Raw genomic sequence first — 20,027 nt, forward strand, 5'->3', positions numbered from 1 at the left:
TTCTAAATGATCCTTAAAAGACACTCCTTTCTTTCTCATCACCTTCACCCAAGGCAAGAACATCCAGTAGCACTGATCTATTTGCTGCTAGTTTTCATTAATTTTACCCTCCCTAAGGGTGGTGCAGCTTTGGTGCCAGCTAATTAAAACCTATTTAGGGATGCTCAGTGCACTTTATCAGACCAGAATTAGCTTTGCTGCTTTAATGAAGATTACAGTTTTCTCTGTTATTACCAATTAAATGTTATTATATCATATTGCATTATATTTGTATTGCATGGCAAAGATATAGATGGCTTTACAACCACTTATCTGGACTGAGGTACATACAAAGATGCCACATTTAGTAATTATCTAATATTTCTTCAAATCCTTTCACTTGAGTCAATATATATATAATACACCAGCACATTACTGAAGTACTGGAAGAAGCTGCCAGCTTTATGCTCCCTCTAGGGAAGTACCAAGTAAAATGCATTAATGAAAAATTGTGAACGTCTGGTAATGAATATTATTTATGTACAACAATTATTCAAAGTGGATGAGCATTCACCACCTTGAACTCGACTGCTTCACTAACAAAGACTCTCAGAAAGAACATATGTTCCCCAGATTCTTAACACTCATGCGAGGTTAATTACCCAGTGTGGATAGCCCATATTAGAGGGTATTTTGTACTGCTGTAGAATTAAAAAATGCATTGCAAAATAAAAAACACTGTTTGTTGGAATTTACTTAGAGGCAATTCTTGTTTCTTCCACACATCAGTAATAAATCATTTCTCAACACCAAACCTGTGGGTTTTGAACCTGCACCCAGTGAAGTCAGGGATAAAGCTCCCATGTCATCACTACAGGACCAGAGCTCTTCTTCAGCAGAGAAGTGACTGCAGCACATACCTGTTAGCTGCTTCTCACAATAGCCTTTAAAAACTTGAGCATCACAAGGATGAAACTGCTGAAAAGTCCCACTAATTACCTAAAAAGATTGTACATCAAAGAGTAGAAACAGAAAACTCATTAAAAGGCTCGACAGACTAGAAATCTGTTGCAATCTTACTATGCATTAGCAGCATACACTGTGCAGAAAGACAGGATTTTAGGATTAAACTAAAATAGACGTGGTTTCAATCCACTCAGTACAATTTAAAATATGAGTTGAAATTGGTTTCCTTCCAGAATTTTTTGCTGGAAACATGTCGAACCAGACCTCTGTTCAATCTAATATTCCAAGCAAGGGTTGATGTTTCTCTGAGGAACTGAAGGAATATTTGGCGGAGGAACCCAAGTCTGTCTCAGCATTATAATAGCTGGCACAACATGCGAAAGTATTTTCATCACCCACAAATCTCCTGCGCTCTCCATTTACTGCTTCCACAAATCCCACATACCTCTAACAGTCTCATGACCCTGCCTAGAAACAGAAGACGGGTCCTGCAAATTGAAGATGTTACAGAAAATGAAACAGTTTCCAAACCGAAGTCCCTGATTAGTAGGGAACTGCAAGATGTTTTCTTGAGATTCAGAAGGCGCTGGCTGGTGATGCATCAACCGTTCCGCTTGTTTTGGGCTGACAAAAGCACCAGATGATGTTTAAAATATCAGTAAGTATCTGATGTGGAAAAGTAGGACTAAAAATGAAAGCTGCAGTAGATACAAGGCTGTTACCTGGTTGCCACTGTGAGAAGTGGTCGAAGGGACACACATGCACAAACAATGTGATGGGTCCTGAGACAGGCTCGTAAAAATGTATTGCTGTTGAAATGTGAAACTTAAGGAGAAAGACCATGGGCAACTTTGACATCAGGCTGCTTAAGAACTTTGTTATAAGCACTGAGAGAAATTCAATCTGCTTTTGGCATGAAAAGAAGCATTTGTATTGTGTTAATTGTGTAACTATAAAAACTTGAGATGTGATAATTTGTTGAAGAGGAGTGGAGTAGGCTGGAGAGAGGGATACTTTGACATTGAATGATGAGATTTTTTTTTAATTTTCATAGGAAAAAGAGGAGATTTTTTCAAGGTCTAATCTCACAATAAGAATTTTGATGAAGTATTGTAAAGTCGTTGTGACCTGACTGATTCATATATATAAACAAATTTATGTACAGCAATGCAATAATGTACCCATGATCACATTTAGCTTGATTAATATGTAAACAGGATGACTTGGATTATTAAAGGTCATTTTTGAAGAATGATCTTGTATATTTATTAGCTCCTGTTCATCAGTTTGTTCAGTTAAACTAAAGAAGCCATGGTAACCTTGACTCCTTTACGACATATATGAGCTCCCTCCAACTCCAGAACCACAGCAGCAACATGAGCACTTGGGGAACAGGGGCAGGCTCCTCCTTAAGTTCCAATAATTTGAAAAATAGGAAAAATCAACTGTCACCAAGTTCTCACAGTTTACTAACATAATGAAACAAGTTGGAGACAACAAGCTTTCCTGCTTCAAAATCTAAGTCAAAATTTCAGACTATGTTAAGTTGCTTGTGAATTTCTAAGTCTTTAATTTGGTCAGAATAGCAGCAGTCCTTCCCAACCTCAAATTCATGATGCGTAAATTTCAAAATTAATATTAAGGCACAGCAGTGATCTGGAAACTCCTTCCTAGTTAGCTCAAGTGAGTATGTGTGACAGGTGCTTTTCCATGCCAAACCACAGATGACCTGAATTTTTGCAGCTTGGTTACAAATTCCTGAAATTTGTGGTCTTAATTCCACAAATATAGTTTCTGCTTTGAACATGCCAGTCCAAACAGTGGCCCTCACACTTTCACCTCTTACAGTCCCACCTGAGTAGCATAAATGCCCATTATCAAGCATGGAAAATAGAATTTCAGCATAATACTGGTAAAAACCTAAATCTATTTCAGTATCTCTGATAACTTTTTTTCACCAGGAAACAGAAATAATGCATAACACCAAGGTCTGTGTTTGAAGAAAAGCTACAGTGCATCTCAACAGAGAAGAAAAGGCAATATCCAGAATTATCCTGAGGTTGTGCATTTGGAAACGTTGTTTGTGTAGGATTATCCTCTTCAAATAAAATGTCAATTTAATCAATAGTAAATTGAGCTGAAAACAACACACAGCTTTGAAAACATTTCAGGAAGACATCCAATATTTTTGGGATTCAAGCCAACAGAAATGGAATGAACAGAAGGTAGCGTAGGTGGGGTAAATGGGGCCTAGCTGCTGCCTCATCAAGTGCTTATAGCAGTCAAACCCATATAACAATCCATTAAAAACATATCTGGGGACTCATTTAGTAGCTGACATCCCACATGGACTTTCTCACATATCTTTTGTCAAACATAATAATCGTTCTTCACGTGTAAGACTTACCGGTCTTTCCCTGTCTCCTTCTTAAATATGGCATCGCAGTAACTCATGCGCTTCTCCGTTGTCACGTAGATTTTGGCAGTTGGGTAGCTGTCAACAGTTTTCCTCAGCATGTTGTACACAATGCCATTTCCATCCCTCCTCATGTTTCGAAAAGGACCCCAGACCACGTAAACAGTATTGTTGGTTTCTTTGAAAAAGTACTCGGGATTCTTGAGCAGGAGAGGCACACTTGTGTGAGAGACCACTCTTACAGTTGTCCTCTTCCCAACATCTTCCTCATAGCCCTTTGTGGGAGCATTGTTCATCCTCCATATGCAGGAGGACTTGTCTATCTCGGTGCCCACCTTCTGGCCAGCCATCTGTCCCGAGTTTGAAACAATGGCACAGAGGTCACAGTCAAGCTGTAGAGGCTGGAAGACAGGAAACAACAGGATGTATTTCAAGCTTTCCTCTGTAAAACATGAAGACTGAAAATTCAGTTAAAAGAAAAACAGGTACAGTACTACAAATTGATAGCAATGCTTCTCTTTAAAAAACAAAACCACAATCCCCATGTGGCAGAGCTACTCAAAAACTCCACCACTACAAAGCCCTGAATGCAAACCTTTTCAGTGAAATAGGCTTTTGTTCCCACCTTGCAAAGTCAACTATACAAATAACCATTCCTTTTTTTTCTCTAAATGTTACTCTTTTCACTACAAAACAAGGAAATAAAGAAGCAGCAGAAAGCACTATTTAGATCAGTGACTTCTCTTTTAACAAGGTATTGTCAGCAACAGAAAAAACACCTGCTGAAAAAGTAATACTGGAAGTTCAACTGTGCATTAACTGTTTGTGTCTAAATGAATAGTTCCCAAATTTCTCACAGAAGTTCAGTGTAAGATGTAACTCTAAAAAGCAATCTAATAGTATCAAAATCCTGCAGGTGGAAAGGAGATGTGGACAGAGTAATATATTGTTCTCTCCAGAGAGTGATTATGATCCATGGAAAATGAGAGGCAAACGGACTGGTGACACCTGAACTAGGAACTTAATCCTGAGAAAACTACAGTCAAAGATAGTATTTCCTGACCATGTTCTAGCGTGCTATTAATTCAGTATTAATTGAAAATCGAAAAAATAATCTAATAGAGATATAAGGACCTATCTGATGTTCCATTTGTTAGAGTATAAGGAGTAAATGTCTTTTTGCTCCTTTGTAAGTATAGACTAAAAGGAAATGCCCCCTATTTAAATTGGACTGTATAAAGAGTTCAATTAGAAAGAGAAATCAAATGAAAACGAGATACATCAAAAGAAAACCCCTATAGAAGATCATCCAGGTTGGAGATAACCTACAATTTTTTGTATGGTCACAGACTTGATCCTCTATCATGCTCACAAACAGGGAGCCAGTGACCTCAGTTCAATATCTTTCAGGAAGAACTCTCTTCACATTCTTTTGGACATTTACTCTGACAGGATGCTAGGTGCTTTTCTGATCAGACTTGTGGTTATTTCTCTTCAAAAATCACACCTCTTTTAGTTGATGTGGATGAATAGCCTGCGTACATTTGACCACTATAACTCTAGGATGTGATTGCTGACAAAAAAACAAATTCTTTGATAAGAGGGAATAATGCAAGGACAAGAGACAAACATCTGAAGAGAACCAAACTGTAAGAGCTAAAATATCTCATCTTTGGGTGACAAATATTGTACTGAATTAAGGTGCATCCTGCAAGATTTGTGCAGTAAACATCACAATTTCAAAGCTTTGATTTCTCTATTGTGATTTATTTGATTTCATTCTGAGGCTGGTTCAGGACAACATTCTTTTCTCATTTCATCAGTAGCTAAAGATTTCTGATTGAATACAAAGCATTGTCAATGTTTCCTTTACAGAACACCGTGCATTTTGTATAGCTGTTACAGTTTTAGAGAGCTGTCCTGCATGGCTCTCTGACAGCAGGGATGAAATCCCAGGAGATGCAGCTGAACAGAGCAGTGTTTCTGTTTACTGCTTACTTACAGAAATTCTCTCTAAGATACATTATGAGGACATGGCTGGGTGACCTAAACAAATCCACACACATAACTCATATCCTAGCGTGAAGTGAATTGTTACAGTCCCTGTAGATTAATTTATAGCTTTCAGAGTGAACTTTCAAACTAACAAATGCTGAGTATGAAACTGCCAGATAGGAAAAGCCAATTTGGTAAGAATCTGGTTCCATTTAAATTTGTCTCGTGCTCAGAGTTGCTTTTTTCACTAAATTCTTCCTTCTCCATTAAAATGGAGCTGCTCTCTTAAATTAAGAATTGTCTAATTTCTTCACCTTAGTTAGAAATGCATTGCACATTTTCTATTCACTGAGTGCAACTGTTCTGCTCAAATAAGCTGAGTACTCACTCCTGCGACTGTGTCCCCTGGTTTTCTAGCTCTTTTGTTGTGATTCATTTATCTTGTTCCAATTTATAAAGTGCTTTCATAATACCGAATGTCTACACTAGGTCAACATATAATCTGCTCTTCTTGAACAGAAGTCAGAGGCTAACCCCCTCCCAGCTCTATCTCACAATAAATATTTTTTGACAATGTAGAGAGATTTTTCATATGCCAATATGCATATTTCCCAACAGACATCCCAGACAGAGTTAGGGGACTGACCGACACCCATGATATATATTCCACTGACTCCAGAATCACCCACTGTCTTCATTTTTTTTTTTTTGCATCCTATCTCCCTCAATGTATGAGAAAACACACATCAATATTCACTCATTGAACCCCATCTGGAGACAGGCCATCAGTCCGTGGTGTTGGTTTGTGTCACAGATGAGAAGGGTGGCTTCAGTAACACACATGAATCCACATACAATACAAACAGGTCTGCCAGGCAGTCCAGGCTGCCTTCTGATCTGCAGAAATGGTCCAGCAGCAGTGGGGTTGAAACAGATTGGCAGGACCACACAGAAACTTGTGCTGTTACTGCTTATCCTCTGTGGACCCAGAACATCTTCTCACAAGATCTTCATTCCCTTGCATCAGAGATACATGAGTTAAAGACAAAAACATTAAGACCCATTCACCTTTTCTTCTCTTTTCATGTACTTAGGCATTTATTTCACCTCTAAACACCAAGGGGGCTGATCTACTATTGCTGCTAGAAAATGGCTCATTTTGTTGCTGACCAGAAGGATGTAGAAGTCCTCAGCAGAGCAGTTGGGTATGAGTCTGACAAATAGTCCCATCTTTTTGCCTGAATGATACATTGTAACTGTTGAAGAACACTTATATTTTAATCAGTAAAGAAAATGAAATGTCTGACCTTTCCATTTCCTGTGCAAGCTTACAGACAATAGAAAAGATAATTAAAACTGTGAATTAGAACTTGCAAAACAGTGCCATTTCTCTAGCAAAGAGAAATAGCTGTGTAATAAAGGTCACTTATCTAACAGTTCTTTGCATTTAGCACTGAAGTGGCTTCACAGAATCAAAGGTCAAATCATTAAATAACAAAATCAGCCAGAATTATAAAAGGTCACAAGCAAATCCAACTAAAGTAGGTTGCAAAACATGATTCTCTTCCACACAGGATTTCATTATTTGGAAAACTGCTTACTTTCCAAATTTGAACATTCCCCCACCATTTCTAGTGTCTTCACCAGGAGACTGAAATTCCAGATACAGAACCATTTGTGTGGGTGGGTTTCCCAATGGCAGAGATGTTGGATCACCAAGTTTCCCAGCCACAGTCCTGTACATCTGCTGAGGTCCACGTGGGGATGATCTCAGGCCAGGTCTCTGAATCACAAAATAATGTCTGGACAGAGCAGCCACATGCCAAGCTCTGGTCTCAGCACAGACTGCCAGACTCGCTCCTCAGCTGGACCAAATCCAGCTCAGGATCTCTGCAGATGGAATTTCCACTAATGAAAAGCTGAATTTCTCTTGTGGCTTCTTAGCACTATAGACCAGTGGTGGGCTCTCTCCAGTCACCAAGTCTGTTCCACTCTGAATCCCACAACTAATCAGGCAGATAGTTAGGAAACTCAGACTAAAACTTTCTCAATTGTTACTTTCACAATATGATTGTAATTTTGTAAATTGGACGCGTTGCCCATTCACTACATAATGAGGCAATTATTAGCAGCTTGCCACATATTAATTTGCTCCTTTAATGTTTAAACAAATGAGATCTTTTCTTATAATCATCCTATTTGAGTGAATTCTAACAAAGCCGATTGAACAAAGCTCCAGAGAGACTTTCTTTATTTCAATGCCATTTATTCTTCTACTCTTCTTGGATGTCTTTAGAGTTTTAGAGAATACAACATTTATAATGATGCCAATGGGGAATAGATTTTGCTTTTATTCTTCTTGATGCTCTTTTGAGGTCTTGGAAATGAAAGGTACAAGAGAGGCATTAACCGTCTTGCATTGTTTTTATTGCTTTTCTCTACTTTACAAGCAAAAAATGTATTTTAATTTTTCCTGTGTTTCAGTGATTAAACAAGCTGGTTTTATCTACACTTACTCAATTTCTTCAGACCTCTGATTGGGAGGAAAGACTTGCCAAGCTTCTCTAGGAAAAAACGCAGTACATTAAAAGAAAAGAAAGATAGTGTTTGTGTATTCACCCAGCAAGAACCACTAAATTAGTACAGCACAGTATAAAAGTTACATTATATTGGTAACATCACACAAAAAATGATTAAAATTATAAAAAAAGACAGTTCTGATTACCCTGAGTTTGTGTTTGTTCCCTCTTCCCCTCTATGGCAGTATGGTGGGTTTTTTACCTTCAGCAGTTGATTTTGGTCCTAGCCCTTAGAATCACAACCCAGCAAACATTTCTGTCTTCATAAAATTTAATGTTAAGATTTCATAAAGGTTTTAACATTTTGAGATTATTTTGAAAAAAGCCCATGTCAACATGCATCACATTTCCAAACAAATAGAATATGATCTGCTACTTCATAAGACTGTTCCTGAGACTCAAGTGCCTGGGATATTTTATTTAGATGGATGTCACTGATATAAACATGCATTCTAGCAGAAAGTTTTTATTTAAATTGAATGAATTGGAAAGGAATGCATAGGAGGCACATAATGGGTCTAATCTTACAGCAGGAGACTGAATAAATAACCATATTTGAAAGTCTTTCTATATACACTGACCCAGTTGTTACAGAACTGTTTGATTTGCAGCTCCTCTGTTTGTTACAGCTCCTTTGCTTGAACAAGTATCTTGTGGATTCCTCATATCAGTGTTAAGGAGACAGAAAAACAAAGGAAGCTCGGACTTTGGGCAGAAGTTGAAACTTGTGTGCCAAAGTCACCCACCCCAACTAAACTTTCAACCAGCAAGAGTATTTTTGAAACGTTTTTGTTTTATTTCTCACGGAAAGGAAAAAATAACAAAAACAAAAAACAAAAAACAAAAACAAAACAAAACAAAAAAAACCAAACAAAACACAAAACCCCAGAAACTCAAACTCAAACCTTCCAAACACGAACCACAGTGCAGTGATGCATCTTTCTCACTTTTAAAACAACTCCAGACAACTCCATGCCAGCTCCTACCTCTTTCAAGATACAGCAGAGCAAATGCTCACCAGAATGTTGTTAATTTTGCTGCTTCTATTGGGAAAAATATAAGCACCTTTGAAACAAAGCAGGAATTAAGTACATCTCATGATACCAGGAGCCAAAAACCAAATGCAGCAAATATAAGTGAGAAAACTCAGCTGAGAGAATCAAGTATATAACCTATAAAGAATAAAAACCAGGTCTTGTTATGTATTTTATGTATTTTCCACTACTTCATTATAAGAGAAAAACTGAACAGTCAAAGATAATACCGGTCATGATAATCTCATAAAACAAAATTTACTAAAATTCAATAAAAGCCATGTCCAGCTTGATCAAAATATTCTAACTTTCTATTTTTCAGAAACTGTATTTAAGTAATTTTCTAAAATGGAGTTAAAATGCTCCTCCAATTGAACATTCTGCTTTATTATGAAAAGGTGAAAGAATGGGAGCTCACATTAACAAAACAGTCCCTTTCATTTTTTTTAATTTTTCTTGATTTCCAGCTGAAACTTTATGGACACTGGCTTTTAAATAAGCCTACATTAGTACTTTCTTCTGGAATATTAAACTATTGGAACACTCTTGATAGCTCTGTTGGTAAAAAAAGACTTAAAAATAGAAAGGTAGCAGGGAGTAAATAAGAATAGGAGCAACTGTTCTGCCTTGTCATGGAGGGTTAATGAAGGAAAGAAGGAAGCTGCCAGAGGCAGGGTTTCAAGTACAACAGAAAGGCCCAAGAGAGGCAGAGCTCTGGGGGACTGATGGTCAACAGCTCTGAAAGACTTTAGGCACTGAGAGAATGGCAGGTGAAGCAAGTTTTGCCCTAAGGCATTTCCTGAAGGATGTGAAGACCTGTCCTGCATGAGCACTCTCAGTCAGTCTGCAGAAGACCCATTTTTGTTCCTATCTCAGGTGCCTGGCAAACTGTCCTGTCCCTAGGCAGGATGGCAGAAGGGATGTGCTCTTATTTACATGACTGAATCATGTCACAGAAGGGGAAGGAAATAAATGGAAAGAACACACAGAAGAGAAGAGAGAACAGGAAAAATTCCAGTCAACTATGAAAGGGTAGAATGTAGTTTGGTGCTTAAAAGGGAAACATGTAAGGGGAAGAAGGATCTGAGAAAAAGCAAAATGCTGATATATAGCCAAGAAGATAAAACATGATGTTTGAGAATGCAATCCAGCAAAGAAGAACTGAAACTCTTAAAGATATTTGTTAAGTTATAAACTAACTCTTGTGAAGAAAACTTCATCAGACATGTCAATCAAATAATTTAAGAATGAACAGGCAGAGAGAAAAGCTTTCATCCTTTACACTGCAAGTGCCCAAGTAGAAAAGAGATGAAAATTGGTATGTTCAGTCCAGCATACAGTACTAGAGTTTGTAGGTAACCAGAAACCCTGACATCCCTAGGCATGCAGATGCCTGCACCTTCAGATCAATGTAATGAACACCTGTGAACTGGAAGAAAAACAGAATACTCTTTGGCATATAGATAGGGAAAAATCAGCATAAAAACACAAATACACCCAAGAACATATGTGGAAATTCTCCTGTCAAACACTGTTGAGGATTGAATTGTTATGGAAGGGAGGCAAACTCCATCATGCACGCCCTACACAGACAAGTTCACAAAGTAGGCACTAAAATATCATTCACTCTGAAAAGCAGCCTATTCACAGCTGTACAAAATGGAAAACCAAACAAACTACATTAGTTCTACAGGATTCCTGACTTCATCCCAGAGGTTTAGCTGATGACCATAAATAACAAGAATGCTTGTGACACTTCATCTATCACCCATTTACAAACACACAGGATTTAAAATATCATGACTTTGTAATAGTTCAAAAGCCGGGAATTCTTCCAACCAAATACTGCCTGCTGAATGCTGAATCCAGTAAGTCATTTATCTTAACATCCACCACATTGCTCACCTGCCCTCAGTACTATGTGATGACTATTGAATTTTGTGCACAGAAGTTACTGGAAAAACACTATGTAAACCAAACACTGTCTATCAAACAGCATAAACAACTCAGAGCACAACACGAGCTGATCCTAACAATGGCACCCCTTTGGTCACTCTGCTGCAGAACTGTATTTGCACCAGTACATTTGCTACCAGCAAAACATGTCACTCAATTCAGCAGGTTATTGGTACCATATTATTTAGCTCTAATTTATCTTCTGCAATTCTCTGTCTGTATCATATTTCTTTTCTGCTTTTTACATTTAGCAGTAAGGAAGATAACAATTGTTTCTTCTCTATACAGACATATTTGCTCAGCAAACAATACAAACCACAAGGAAGTAAAATATCACAACTCAAGGAGACATAAAAAGGAGGAACGTCCTGTTAGCACATGGGCTGAATAGCGAATGAATCTCAGTACAAAAGGACAAAACCAATTTTCCACACCCAGTAAGGAAAGACATCCTAGACAGCAACCAAGGCCAAATCAACTCTATCCAAAATGCTGGTTTTTTTCATTGCAAGTAAAAGCAAATATCTCTGCAAAAAAAATTAATGGGAATTCCTACAGTGAAGACGCCTGCTAGAAGACTACATCTAAGGAATTCACTGTCACATATGGAAGACATGGGTTTCTCTAACCACTGACTTTAATTTGTATTTATTATAAATACCCACAGATGGCGGTAAAGTATATAATGTATACAGCAGATTTGTTCCAAGTTTGCTTTCTCTAATAACCTCCTATTATCAGCACTCACCATTAATCATGGACCATTATCTAGGAACTTAGTTGGCTGAATCACAGATGCAGTAATGCCTGTTAGGCCTCTAATCTAAATACATTTGAAAAAATTAGACTCACAAATAAATGAGGGGATTTCTAATATGAAGTTCGCATATTATTTCAGGTCAATTTATTTGGGATTTGATATGGGGAAATAATATCAATGTCGGCAGCAAAAAATGTCAGAAAAACTTCCTTGTATTAACCCCCCCCTTCTCTTTCCCATGAAAACTCACCTAACGGGCTGGAAGCCTAACCTCTAATTTATTTTGGTTCCATGCTGTCTAGACCTATTATTTAATTTTGTCTTTCTTGGTGGTCTATCTCACAAATTATTTGTATGCGTGGAAGGAAAGTGATAAGCTAAAATGCTAATTATCCATTTTTCTGAAATTAAAAAATATATAATATCCATGCCAGGAATAAGAATAAGGTTTATTATAATAGCATTAAAACCAGTGGCATTTTTCATTTGACAAAATAAGCCTTAAGAAGCTTTTTAAGTCCAGTGTTTTTAATTGCAGGATGCCTTATCTAAAAGAGAGTACACAGTTGCTTCTGGCCACATTCATTTACTTTCACTGGTACATTGGAAATACTGGCAGTACCATCCTATGACTGTCATCTGTAAAAATGTTTAAAATTTTTTCAAAAATGTAATTTTGGGTTAAATTTTCACTTAGAAAGTGCTAGTCCAAGTTCTGCTTAAATAATTAGGTAGATGTGGTTTACATTTTTTAAAGTTATTAATGAAAGCTATTAAAGCATAGCTGCATATTTTAAAACTTTGAAGTTAGAAGTCTGTTTCAAAAGAAAAAAAATCAATGTACATATACTCTCTTCTGACTGCTTTTGCATCATTGCCTTGGTGCATATGTCCACTAACCACCTTTTAATCAGTGCAGATTTCCTGCAGACAGTAGTTTGCATCATGGACTAACAACACCTGCAGTAACTCAGTAAGTGCAAACTCAAGTGGAAACCACTGGGGTTAAAAGTGATGTTAACTGGGGTCAAATAATTCAAAGATCTTCTGTGTCAGCTCTCCTTATTGATGGAGCTCAACAGTGCAGCTTCTGCTCCCACCACATCCCAAACCAGCCCCATTTTTACCCCTCACTTAAAAGCCCTTACTGAAGAAAACCCCTGAGCTCAGTGGATTCTGCCAAATCTTAATGAAGCCAAGAGCCCTGTGCAGGTCTGTGCATCCTCAGCAAAGAGCTCAGAACTAAAGCAAGGCCTGAGGTGCTGAGTAACACACACACACACACACACAAATGAGCTGGTAAGTTATGAGGTGAAACATGCTAGAAGCAATTGCAAAACAAAAATCTTATAAAAAGATGAAAATAATAAAACCTATCAATCTTTTCTCGACTATATAGTTTGGCGTGACAATGACATAGTTGCAAGATATAAACAACACTACTTCCAAAATGGGTATTTATAATCATATAGCTCTTCTATCTACAATTTAATTTTTTAAGAGAGAAATTATATTTTAGTTCTTCATTGACCTTCAAAAGAAAAATACCACTGCAATGTATCTATAGGCTGACTTTCTAGGTAAATCCATGGCCCATTCATTGCCTACATTAGAGTTAAAAGTAAAACTCCCACTGACATGACTGAAGACCTCATGGAGACTGCACCTAACATAGGAATTTTGGGAAGAGAAATTTGGATGTGCAGTTCATGTATGGACAAGATTACAGAATTATGGTGCTACTCCTTTGCCTGGGCAGCAGCAGAGGCCATTCAGCTGTGATTCTGCTTCAACCCAGGAAAAGGATGCAGAGTGTTTCCTTGATATAAATTATCTACTCACAAAGCCAGAATACAGCGTTCCTTCTCTGTGTGAGCACACATAATGACCTTCTGGGCTGGATGGACTTCCACTATTGAAATTATTTCCTGCCCCAAGTCTAGCTCTTGGATGGAAGCCTTAGAGACCACATGAGCTTCCATGCTGGCATTTCCACTCTGCTTGTGAGTGCACAGAGCTTGTGTAGGTTTTTTGTGTTTTGTTCTTTTAGACTGTTGGTTTTAATGTAGCTTGTGACTCCTAATGTTTCCAAGGACAGCAGGATCTTTGAAACTTGAAAAGCAGTCTTAAAGGTCAACACCTAAGCTCATCAGTGGCTCTGTAACTCACACTGATACAGCAATGACTACCATGGTTCTAACAAAACAGCTTCTTGGGGATAGCAACACAAGAAAGAAAATCAGTGCCCTCTGAGAGCATCTGCCTGCTGTGACTTGCTGGCATTATGAATACAGCAAAATACATCTCAGGTGAGGGCCTAGAAAGAGAAGAGGTCAGGGAATACTGCTAACTGCCTTCTAAGCAAACAAGTTGTGCCTCTCCTTTCATCCTCCTTCTGGAGCAATGCTGCTCCATGCTACAGGCTCTGCTGCACCTCAAGCTATCAACAGCTCACAACTGCACACTGAAAACTCAGAGGGTAAGTTCCACCTCACCGCCAGAGAGCTAGTGTGAGGAACTTGGGAATGCAGCTGAGTAAGAAAAAAAATCAACTGAAGTCCAATAATTATAAAATAATCATCCAAAGAAAATGAACAGGTGTTCAGATTACAGCTTATGCTGAGTAAAAGCATAGAACTAACCTTTCTTCATTTCTGTGAACAGGATACAATGGAAAACTTCCCCATACTCAACATTAGTTCTATGTTCTCGTTTGCTTAGTGACTTTTAAAAAAGTGCATACATGTACAAACATATTAACAACACCAAAAGGAGCAAGCGAGAAAGATGGAGGGTCTAGACTACATATTAATTTAACTCTAAGAAAATATTTACAAAGCAAATGTGCAAGTTTTGGCATCCCCTCTCTCTGAGTCATACAACTGTACAATTATAGATGCAGCATGAAGAAGTTTGTGTGTGTCTGTGTTCAGCTACCTCATCATACATGGTGTCAAGACATGCACAGTGTTCTCACGGCTAAAAAAGACCAAGGCAGAGGAGCTGAGGAAAAAAAACCTGATGGGCTATATATATTTATCCCATTAAAAAAGAATCTTTTTTTCCAAGAAATGCACTTTTATGACAGAGGGCAATTAAGCTTTGAAACAGCTGCCTAAAGGATTCTGGAGTCTCTTTTCCTACAGATTTTCAAAGCTTGAAGAGGCACAGACCTGACCTAACCTTGATGTTAGTCTTATCTATAGTTGATATGGGACAAGATGGTCTCCAGAGGCTATTTCCAACATACTTTTTTTCAGTAATTCTATAGTTCTATCACTATGAAGAGCCAAGGGGAAGCTCAATAAATTTTAATGAAAAAGACAGCACACATTTTTAATAATGAGGACTATTCCATTTCCTGGGGAACTTTTTTAGAAATAAAAGAACTCAAGACAACAAAAAATATTGAAAATTGAATAATTAGTGAAAAGTTATTATCTTTTTTTTTGTCTGTTCTAGGTTCTTTCTACTGCCTGTCGCACACAAAATCATACAAAATACAGTAGGAGAGAGAAACATTCCTAAAATGAAAACGGGCTAAAGATTTGATCTGCATGTCCTATGAGAATCCCATAAAGAACCTACACCTAATAAATCTTATTCCAGATAAAATATTATTAGGCCCAGTTACAGGACTGGAATTCAGAATGACCACAGCTTCCTTTCAGCTGGTTGTGGAACCGGGTGCAATTTCCCTCCTGGCATGTGTGAACCAGCACCTGGACTGCTAAAATGGCTCTATCCAACAGTTCACAGTCATTACTTTGTAGGTGTTTGTCGAGAAAGTTAAGTTTATTGAGTCTCCTCATAGGACTTTCTCAGGCTTTTAGCAGTAAATAGAAGGTGATAAATACCACACCGTACCAGGAGACCAGTGCTGGGAGTTTTTGTTACTCCTTTTAGCTCTACTAACAAACAGTGGTGCCTTCTTCACCAGTACTGGAACATGGCTGAGATGCAGAAGTGGTGGCTCAAATGGACTGTGGGGAGAAGAGAGGTAAAAAGAAAGAAAAAACCCTACTAATCCAGCATGAATAGGTCTTTTTGAGAATAGAAATCTAAACAGCTAACATGTGCTAGTGTCTACTGAGCAGAGGCTTCATAGGCTGAGACAGGGGGATGGATGAGGAGGAGAGGTATGTTCTAAAAAACTCAAATGCTCCTTACATTCCAGAAAAATGGGCGAAACTCCCACACCATCAGACCTTCAAAATTCCACCTATAAACCAGCAGAATTATAGTGACTACAAAATGTAGGACACTGAAAATCAATTCTGGAAAAGTGTATCATAGGTAAATACTCTATCTATCCCTGCCTCTTGGAATAATCTCACTGCAGCAGCAAAACAATGCCTGACTCTGTCACAAGACCCTTGCAAAAATCCTGCAGACCCGTTTTTTCAAAAGAACAATAATTAAAAAATAAAGTCCTGTGGTGCTTTTCCTCTATAAGCCCTGTTTATGAATTCATAGCACAGCATGAAAGTTATTAAAATCCCATATGTGAGAACCACACAGGGCACAAGGAGATATGAATTGGCATTCCACAGAGATAATGCTATCTAATGGGCAAAACAAGGAGCACAGCTCCGTTCTTCAGAGTACATTTGGAAAGGGTAAAGCATGTGGCTGCTGCTCATGGATACCTGACCAGACACAAGACATTTCTTCTTCTTACCTGTTGATTATCAAGTTAAATGTGAAGAGCGTGGCTGTTATCTTGCCTTGGTAATCCCAGGACACCCTTCTATCCACAAATCATTCAATGTGGGGGGATTAAATGCCATTTGGGGTGACCCAGATGCAGTGACTATTAAATACATTGCTGTTTACTTCCACATCCATGCACTTCAAATCAAAATGTATTTAATTGTGGAGATAACCAGGAGTACAGCCTAAAAATAATAAACAATTATTTTTCCAAAATTATTCATTTATTTCCCATTTTATTGTTGAAACAAAACAGTTAATGCTGTGCTTTATTTTAATGCCAAAACTGTTTTGATCCCACATAGCACAGAGCTATTTTGAACACTATCAGCAGCTGGAAAAACTTCAAGAAAAAGTGAGAACAACTGCTTCTGAAAAAAGGTTTATGAAAGAAACCCCAAACTGACAAAGTACAGACACGCACAAAAAAATTTCCTGAGTTTTTAAATACTCTGAAGCTTTCATTAAAGAGAAAGCAGTCCATGGCTCTAAAATCCTTGAGTCAAATTTAATGCATAAAACATACTCTACTTAAGGACACTGATCAAAGGTTTGTAAGGCTGTTTCTCTGCCTTGCATGTATGATCAATCAGCCATCAGCAGTGAGACCACAGGTGTCTGATGGGAGTCATCACTAATGCCAGAGATGGAAAGCACTCCAAAACACGAAAGGCAGGATCTGCCATGAAGCAACAGGAGACAGAATCATTTTCTGGCAGGATTAAAATCCATGTGCTTGCTGGGTACTCTGCTCTATTGCAGAGGAAGAGTTTCCTTCTCATCTGTATCCCTATGATCACCCAGTGCTGCTCTGCCCTCACTTGAAACACCACTGCTGAAAGCCAGAACTTGGATGAGAGCTGTGAAACTTGCATGCAGATATGAACTTCCTCCAATTTCAGGCCTGTTCAGGCTCAAGATTCGCATTTATACCAATTATACACCTCTGCAGCTGCACCTTCCAATCCTGTCTCTATGTGATAGGACCCCTCAGGATCGGTTTCAGCTGTTGGATCTTACTCACATGCCACAAGCAACATCACCGTCAGAAATTATAACCTCTATCAATAATTTGGAGATGCAAAGGAAGGCAGACAGTGAAATTAAGTTTCATAACTAAAATGAAAAATCCTTTCCCTTTAATGACTCCTGCCTTAATGCATGATACAATTTGACTTGGGATTTGCTCCCTGACTAGGCTTAGCTACATACTTTGGAACAAGAGACTCACAATGAGAAATACCTAAGACATAACAATAAAATTCTGTAGCATGCCATGCCAAATAGAGAAGGTTATCCTTTCAATCACCCTCACAACTAAAGCTACAGTTGGATATTTAATACAGCTCCATGAGCAAGAGCTCTCTCCCTTCATCTTCCCACTTCATTTCTGCCAAGTCACAGAACAAAAATAAATATCCAACAGAAAAAAAATCTTCTATCAGTCTTTTGAATACTTTTGGGAGGGAAATCACTTAGAAGTGATGTGTCAGGGCACCTTGTCTGCTTCATTCTCTCCCTTTCTCAGTTGAAGGATGGTATGAAAAAGCAAAAGCACTTTTAAGTGCTGTTTGGGGCATAAAATCCCCTGCCATCCATCTCTCACTAGGAAAAATTTTGAAAAGAAAGGCACTTAGAAGTCTCTTTTTGTCTCCATCTACATTATTCCTTTTTTTGGATGTGGTTTGAAATAAAAATAGAAACGAAATGTTATTTTCACTGTTTTGAAGTTCAAATCAGGCATGTCTCCTCTAATTTCTTCCATTTGTGTTTTCTCTGTAACAAATATCAGTTTTGGTGTATACTGCATTCCATTTCTCTCACTTTTTAATCTCAACATCCCCCTCCCAATTCAAGTAATGAGATTATGACGCGATAATCTTATTCTGAGCATAACCTTTGATTTCTGTGGATTTCTATTCCAACAAAGATACATCCATTCTGCTGGCCAGATGTCAGCAATATAAACATTTTGCTGATTTAATTGATGCTTTAACTTCCTAAAGTGGGGCAGCCCTCAGTGACAATAGCAGTCATCTCCAGAGCTACAAGTCACAAATGTGTGCTCAGTGGCAGCAAAATCATCAATACAGGTTTTAGCAACTGAAAAAGCAAACATAATCCTGAGACATACATAAAAGGTTTTGAAATTATCTTTTCACTCTATTCAGAAGCACTGATAGTAAATTCAGTCTGGGCATTCGACTTCAGCACAGATTTGGATCTGCTGCTGGAAGGCCAAAAAAAGAAAAAAGAATAATCCATGCCATAGAAAAATTAACCAGCAATGGAAGAACTGGGTTAATGCAAAGAAGAGAAGAGAAAATGGAGGATCTGTGATAAATGTTTCCAAATATATAAAATATGCTGCAGAGGATTCTTCACATCTCTTCTGCATTAGCAGGGGGCTAGCTAGATTCAGCTAGACTTTAAGCAGCTTTCTATATGAAAACAGTTATAAACAATCTTGCCAGGGGCACAATTGCAAACTTGCTATCTCCAGAAGTCCTTTTTTATCCTATTTTCTGTAATTCTGTGAATTTTAGTGAGTTGATGTGCACACAGCAGTTCACAACTTAGCCTTCTTGGTGACACTAAAGAAAGAAGACAATGTTCTGTGCTGCAGTCTCCAGCTCAGCACTGTGCCCTGCACTACACAGAAAAGTAGCTATCCAGGTATCCTTTAGCAAAAAGGTACCAGGGCATATGTGTGTGTATGGGTGGAACTCATGTTCTAGCAAAGCAACTTGCAATTTGACAAACTTTGATCCCCAGACAAATCAGTAAAAAGAAAACAGATCAGCTTATCTATAATGCACCAGCAGCAGCAAAGGTAAGAGCTTCAAACATTTTAGAAAGTCAAGAATATTTTTCTAATTATTAACAGTTGTTTTAGTACAGTGTCATGCACTTCTGATTTTCAAGTTCAAGCTACAGCAAAATGAAACTGAAATAGAAATATTCACTAGCCTATCGCCTTCTATGATTTATGCTGAAATCCTGCTTAAATGCAACAGAAGGATTGAAATCAACCATTCTTTCCTGTAAATCTATTCAAATGTTACCTGAAGCATTCCTAGAAAAGCCCTGTTTCTTGACAAAGGTAGATATGAAGCTGTCTTTGTGTAAAAGCTGCATTTCTTCATAGTTTATGATACCTCTGGACTTGCCATCCCTTTTGTTTTTTTCAGTACAAAGAATAGGAGTAATTGTGGAATAAAATACCACTCATTGTGAGTAAAGATGTCAAATTCTTTTCTATTGTAAGCTCTGTCAAATGATAAGCAATTAGACCCTGCTTTCAAGGTTGCTTAAATAAATAATATTTTGTATGAGTTACTTTTAAAAAAGCTGCCTGATGTACATATCACAGTCTGGAATAGTGATACATCTACACTTAACTGTGATGTTGAATGTGTATTTAAAGAATAAGAATTTCTATATATGTGCAAAAAACCCGTTGTTTTCAAAGTCAGTCTGAGGGTGTGCATTTTCACATGTTCCTGATCAGCTCTTCCCTGACACTTTTCCAAAGTCTTTGCCATATTGTTAGCATCATCTTCATATCTAGCTGCCAGAGGAAAATGAATCAGATGCCACAAATTACTCAAGGGCAATGAAGCCCTAAA

General features: G+C 37.9%; 1 protein-coding gene across 3 annotated transcripts in view; it reads right to left on the minus strand.

Annotated features, from left to right (window-relative positions):
• ST6GALNAC3 (ST6 N-acetylgalactosaminide alpha-2,6-sialyltransferase 3) overlaps positions 1-20,027 on the minus strand; it is a 114,698-nt gene that overhangs the window by 65,423 nt on the left and 29,248 nt on the right. For 2 of the 3 annotated variants that reach the window (XM_062497602.1, XM_062497601.1), the window contains exon 3: positions 3,353-3,762. In XM_062497602.1, coding sequence (XP_062353586.1) covers positions 3,353-3,762 — 410 coding nt within the window. Of the gene's footprint in view, positions 1-3,352; positions 3,763-5,278; positions 5,293-20,027 lie in introns of those variants that run through there. The other variant, XM_062497603.1, reaches the window with a different exon arrangement.

The sequence above is a fragment of the Cinclus cinclus genome, chromosome 8 (genome assembly GCF_963662255.1).
Source record: "Cinclus cinclus chromosome 8, bCinCin1.1, whole genome shotgun sequence".
Classification (NCBI taxonomy): Eukaryota; Metazoa; Chordata; class Aves; order Passeriformes; family Cinclidae; genus Cinclus; species Cinclus cinclus.